Genomic DNA, 6882 nt, shown 5'->3' with positions numbered 1-6882 from the left:
CCCAGCTGCGTGAGTGACAGCTGGCTCTGCCTATGTAGAGGCAGAGCCGGCTGTCCCCGCCCCCTCCCCCGTCCGTTCCTCCAGTTAGCGCTGGAGGATCGGACAGGGGAGGGGGGGGATCGGACAGGGGAGGGGGAAATCCCTGCAGGGAGCCGTGAGTGACAGTCCACGGCTCTCTGCAGGGATAGATCGAGAAGTGATCGAGCGATGCTATGTGTTCGCTCACTTCCCGATCTATTGAGCCGACCTGTGACAATGAAACTGAGCCGACCTGTGACAGTTTCATTGCCACATGTCAGCTAGAACTATGAGGCTGAGTGATTTTCACTCGCCTCATAGTTCTCCTTTAAGGGGACCCACACTCGCTGTTGCTTTGGAACTTTGGAACTGGAACTGAAGTCTGCTAATGTGTTCTGATGGGTAGGAATATATGAATCAGATCAAGGAGATTCCTTTCTGCCTACGTGACAGTTGGCTTCAGTTCCCTGAGAATGTACAGATGTGGGTATCCCATTGGTTATGAAAGTACACCGCTGCTAACCTGTTGTCCAACTGAACTAGGTCTTGTCTCCCCCTTGAAGCTTTACCTAGAAATTCCTTAGGGTCATTAGAGCTGCCCTGGGCCACTTTGCAAACACCCTCTTCCCCTCAGTGGGCCCCCTTATCTCAGCTTGCTGGCATTGAATTTAAGTATGACTCAGAAAAATGGACGAAGGAAGCACCTGTATGGAAGGTTCTCTTCCCTGGTCCACCAGACTTCCTTCCATTGATTTTGATGCCAATAGGCCCATTGTACAGGAAAACACAACAAGAAGGTTCCTAGGACATTTTGGCTATGGGCTGCTGACACATAACTTCTGGCCAACACACTCTGGACCATCTGTTGTTTGGCTCTTGTCTCAATTTATGATTCACCCGAAACTGCGTAGTGTGCTGATCACAATGGTAGGTGTGTGTGTGATGCATATCCTTGGTTTGGTGTAGAAGCAGGATGTCATCAAGGTAGGGATGTACCTAGATTCCCTGTTTTCGAAGGGGAGGTAGAGACACTATTAGGACTTCTGAGAATGTCTGTGGTGACATGCTTTAGGCCAAATGGCAGACACTGAAATTGTAGGTGCAGCTCTGCTACTGCAAAACATAGGAACTTCTGAAATGAAGGTAGGATCGGGAATGTACAAGTAGGCATCTTACACTTTTTTTGAGTTTATATATCGATTAAAATGTTTCAGATGTATGAAAGTCCTCCATATCACCATATTTTTATGAACAAGAACAATGGGGGTATAGAATCTGGTGTATTTTTCCAATTCTGGCAATAGAATGACAGCTTCCTGCTTGACCAGAGACTAGATATAACAAAAAAAATTCTGCCTTTTCTGGAGATCTTGGTATATTTGTCTTCTGAAAAGATCTGTGTTGTGTTGTAGTATGTATTTAGTTTGGTTAACCCTCTGGCCAATTCAAAGAACATGCCTTGAGGGCCTGAGGCTGTTGATGTATTCAATGGTTTGATTATATTAAACATTTCTGCACTGTGGGGATGGGAAAAATGATTTCATTCTTTAGTGCCAATGTTGTGGATTCACCAGGTATATACAAGTTGGAATGACTGCAATTGCCCAAGTAAGGTTTCAGTAAATGCTTTAGAGGAGTTAGTGACATGGCTTCTGTCTAGAGTGGAATGTGCAAGAAGGTTAAGGTCACCTCCCACTTTCTTTCATTTTTTTAAATTTTGTCATATGTCCAATGTGGCTGGCTAGATATATGGGAAGATATGGATTCTGAAGCCACCAAAAATGATGCTCAGACTTTTCCTATCAACCCCTGGCATCACCCCTTTGGTAAGAATGTCTTTTATGCAGAGCACTATGTTTCATGGAGGTTTGACTGCAGGAGGTTTAGGATTCAAGGTGTGGTTTATCCTGTCAAAGGTAAAAGCATGTTCTTCCATATCTGGCAGTAGGGATTAAAAAGGTTTCAGGGTGGTTGATGAGAGGTCAGTAATAGACTCAGGTATTCCACGTATCCTGAGATTATTCACCTGTTCCAATTTTCCAGGTCTTCAACCTCAATTTAATCTTGTAGAATGTTAGCTGAAAGCGTATCATACTCTCATTGTATGCCAAGTTGAGTGTGCCATGTTCTTGTGCAAAAGTATTGTTGGTTTTGTCTAACAGACTCTGAAACTTTGCAGCTAGCGTATCATACTCTCTGTGGCAGTCATTGTATGCCAAGTTGAGTTTGCCATGTTCTTGTGCAAAGGTATTGTTGGTTTTGTCTAACAGACTCTGAAACTTTGCAGCTAGCGTGTTATATGTAACTGCCAAACTATTTTTTAAGGCCTGCTTTATAAGTTGTGGCAGGTATTCACAGATGTCTGACTGGTTGCATGAGACTAGAGAGTGGGCACGCAAGTCTAAAGAGTTGCAAAGGTCAAATACACCATCTTGAGTCCTTTAGAGCGCTCCTGTGCTACGAGTAAATAGTTTGTGAGGGATATTTGTGGGGGTAGATGGTTGCTGAGAGGGATCATTGGCCTCAGGATTAAGGCTGTAGTCTCACTAATATGCAGAGCTATTGGAAAAAAGCTTCCATCTTTCATCACACCGAGCATGCACCCTCAAATTGCAACTTTTATCAGATGCCCTACATTCACATGTGTTAACAGAGAACATGCTGAATAGAGGAGAGCAGAAATATTACTTCATCAGTCTGTTGCTGCTCTTTCACTGGCCAACAAAAGGCTGGGAGTAGGACTGTGACCTATATGTGTTTAACTGTAGCAGAGTAAAATCAAGTCACCAGGCTAGCTGTGATATGTGATGGGACTGTGTAAATCTCAGGGCCGGATGGACAGAAATACAACTTATTTGGCAGGTAATATAATTCCCATACATTTCAACTCTGCAGCTTTATGGAATCCAACAGGTTAAAATGAAATATGTTAAGCCCAGTCCTCACTATAACCATGTTGATCCATATAAACTTTACTCCCAGATATGAAATGTTTCTTACCTCTTTATGAGCATAATAATGTGTTTTGGTACATATATATTGTACGCTATGCCATTAGTGGAATTGAAGCATGCTAAAACTTATCAGAGGTCTTTGTTTGTTTAAGTCTTTTGCAGTATCCATCCTTTGGCAGTAATAGAAGATGCACTCCTGAGGAACCTATTTACAGGTTATCAGAAATGGGTGAGACCTGTTATAAACCCCAATAAAACAATAACGGTGAATTTTGGCTTGAAGATATCACAGCTCGTTGATGTGGTAAGAAAGCATTTAATTTTTTTACTATATAACCTTTTAGCTGTACATTGTTAATTGCTGCATTGCTATATGTAACCAGTATAAAGGAAACCTGTACTGAGAGAGATAAATAGGCTGTCATTGATGACCGTTCCATCTGCAAAAGTTTCCACTGGGAGGTTTATGCCTCAGTGATGTAGACTGGGAAAAGTGATAAATATTTAGGAAGTGGGGCCATGGGGAACAAAAGAATCCCCCCCCCCCCGAAGGAAGGACAGTGTCAGCATGAATTCAGAGGTGATTTGAGGATCTACAGCTGAGTGATACACAAATAAGATGCATTATTGTTAACAATAAAAGGTACTTAAATGCATTTTTAAGATTTAACTCCTGAGTTTAGTTTTACTTTATTGTACTTTTTAATGGCTGTTGTTTATCTGTAAAAACCTCCTGTGTAGAAATGTAAAAGCCCTGATACTGTTGCTGGGCTTCCATCATAATGGTCAGCTGCCCCAGCAGGCTCAGAGCTGCCATTCAAAGAACGTTTGATAGTATTCCCCTTCACTCTTCCCACAGTAGCTACATATCAGGTATACAGGCACCTTTCTTTTTTCGAAACCTTTCCTTGAACAGATGTCTAAGTGCAGCTGGAAGTCTCAAAGGCACTGACAGATTACCAATACAACCTCTGCATATTTGAGTTTGTTGACTTATACAGAACACTAGTGATAAAGGAGAGCATGTTGCCAACTTTCATTTCAGCATTTAGTCAACTCGTACTTTCTAGTCAGTTCCAACTGAACACGTGTAATTGCTGCAGGAAAGTATAACAGACGTGCAAACATTCATTGTAAAGCACTGCAGAATAACTGCAAGCACTATATAAGAAAAATAAATAAACATATATATTTCTTTAAGCAGCCAGATTCTGGCTCTCAATTGTATTGCAAGGAAAGTAAGGGGATGTTTTGCTAGATATAAGCAATACAGACACTTCATCAGGACCTGTGTGTTTTTTAGCAACTAGATAAAGAATATATTAAGGTAAACATTTTAAATTCAATACGTCCAATTTATTACATTTTATAAGAAAAAGAATTACCATGCAACAGAACACATTCCTATGCTTCCGAACAGTATATTACTTGCAGTACTAATACCATACAGCACAGTAATCCATGTGTGTGGTTCATTTGACACTCTGAACGATCCAAAATAGTCACGTCTAAAAATCCTGTTACCTGTGTCAGCAGCTCTGCAATAAGCCACCTCTTTCTCAGGCTCATCACGTATCTAGCCACTAGACCAGGGCTTTTTAACCCTTTTATTGTGGACAATACATTGCGTCCTATACTGACAGCGTGTGCTAGTACTTCCACAACAAAGGTCCGACCTCTTCATTGAAACATTATTATAGCAATACAAAATAAAAGCAAAATATTTTATCATAGAATCATACTGAACTTTTATAAATACAGACAATGTGGGATTAGTAGGATTACTCTTTGGGTAGACGCTCGTAGAAAGAAACACAGTCGCTACAAAATTAAAATCTCAGGAATGGTATTCTAGTTTCAAATAGACTTGTATCATTGTCTATGAGTTGTGACAATGCTTTGACAGGGATACAGTGTCAGGGATAATCTCATACATTAATTTTTAATAATAAATGGAATGAATAAAAATATGTACTTGTTAGGATTTTTTATTTAACCTCTTGCCGTCCGCCCGTAGTAAAAAAAACGGACGGACGGCACTGCAGCATCTGCGGTCAATTTTTTTCTGCTCGCGCGCGCCCCCTAGCGGGCACGCACGGGCAGAAAAGACTCAAAAACCTTTGTAATATATAGTTTTGTTTTGTATAGAGTGAGAAGGATTAGGACTCCTGTCAGGTTTTTACTGATGTCCGAGCCATGTTGCCCTCACTTCCTGTCCTGCAGACAACAGCTTTACAAGACAGAAGTGAGGGAGAAACTGCAACAGGGATAGAAATACAAATTTAACAGGGGTCCCATACTTTCCATACTCTAAAGAAAAGCATTTCTATTTCTGTCTGTGTTGTTGTTAAACAGTTTCCCTCACTTCCTGTATAGTAAGAAAAATATTGACAGCAGGACAGGAAGTGAGGATGCATCTATTTATCAGAACCCCAGGTAAATACCTGACAAGGGTTTAACCCTTCCCCACTCTGTCCAAAAATAAAAAAAAGTTTTGGCTAGACATAACCCTGTAAGACTTACAGGGTTATTCACAAAAGGGTGAAGAGTTTGGAGAAGGCAGGAGAAGTGAACAATCTAGGACAAAATAGCTGATTTGGAAAAATTCTCTAATTCAGCTCACTTTCCAGTTCAGCTGTGTTGTCCTAGATTGTTCACTTCTCCTGTCTTCTCAAGTCTCTTCACCCTTTTATCTTAGCAAGTTTTTGTTGCACATTTCATGCAATTTAATTAGTTTTTATGCATTATGCTTTTTTGTTTTGGCCAGTGAAGGTAAAATAAAGTATAGTTTGCTGGAGCTAAGTACTTGATATGCTCTAAATCACACAAAAATGTACCAATAAGCCCCATAGGGGTGAAGCATGTTAGAGTGGGCGGCCTCCAGATGAGTAGTCTCATCTGGGGCCTATTCCACACAATACAATAATATTTGCTGCAGCCTCCTGTTTGATGTATATAGCCATTTCAGGCTGGTAAAGTTTGAGGGGCTGCTGAATGTAGTATTACAAAAATGAGTTTACAGGTGAAACTCGAATAATTAGAATATCGTGCAAAAGTTAATTTTTTGCACGATTCAATAACCGTGGGATTACTGTGCTTGATTGGCCAGCAAACTCGCCTGACCTGAACCCCATAGAGAATCTATGGGGCATTGCCAAGAGAAAGATGAGAGACATGAGACCGAACAATGCAGAAGAGCTGAAGGCCGCTATTGAAGCATCCTGGTCTTCCATAACACCTCAGCAGTGCCACAGGCTGATAGCTTCCATGCCACGCCGCATTGAGGCAGTAATTGCTGCAAAAGGGGCCCAAACCAAGTACTGAGTACATATGCATGCTTATACTTTTCAGAGGTCCGATATTGTTCTATGTACAATCCTTGTTTTATGGATTGCATGTAATATTCTCATTTTCTGAGATTGTGGATTTGGGGTTTTCATGAGCTGTAGCCATAATCATTACAATTATGACAAATCATGGCTTGAACTATCTTGCTTTGCATGTAATGAGTCTATCTCCTATATTAGTTTCACCTTTTAAGTTGCATTAGTGAAATAAATGAACTTTTGCACGATATTCTAATTATTCGAGTTTCACCTGTATATAACAGGAAATCTGCTGTGGTGTGGACAACACCATTTGATTCCCCAAAATAAAAGATGTATGTCATAGATCTTTAGGTCTGATAACCTGCCAAAGATATACATAGTGCTTGTGTTTACCTTTGCATTTAGTATAACCAGCAGTAGAAAGAATGCTGGCATTAGGGTATTTGTAGTTATGCATGAGACCGGTAACTGCAAAAAGCTGGCAAGAAAATGAATGAGGCAGAGGATATTAAATAGGTCAAAAAACAGCTGAGTGTTCAAAACAACAGACCTATTTTACTGAAGCTTGGAAGGCGGAGGAG

At 40.7% G+C, this 6882-nt stretch overlaps 1 protein-coding gene across 3 annotated transcripts in view; it reads left to right on the top strand.

Moving 5' to 3' along the window:
• CHRNB3 (cholinergic receptor nicotinic beta 3 subunit) overlaps positions 1-6882 on the top strand; it is a 38330-nt gene that overhangs the window by 19313 nt on the left and 12135 nt on the right. For 2 of the 3 annotated variants that reach the window (XM_018557910.1, XM_018557907.1), the window contains exon 2: positions 3125-3276. In XM_018557910.1, coding sequence (XP_018413412.1) covers positions 3125-3276 — 152 coding nt within the window. Of the gene's footprint in view, positions 1-3124; positions 3277-6882 lie in introns of those variants that run through there. The other variant, XM_018557909.1, reaches the window with a different exon arrangement.

The sequence above is a fragment of the Nanorana parkeri genome, unplaced genomic scaffold (genome assembly GCF_000935625.1).
Source record: "Nanorana parkeri isolate BGI_ZX_2015 unplaced genomic scaffold, ASM93562v1 scaffold310, whole genome shotgun sequence".
Classification (NCBI taxonomy): Eukaryota; Metazoa; Chordata; class Amphibia; order Anura; family Dicroglossidae; genus Nanorana; species Nanorana parkeri.
The sequence above is the reverse complement of the archived record's forward strand: the minus strand, read 5'-3'. Positions and strand labels throughout refer to the sequence as shown.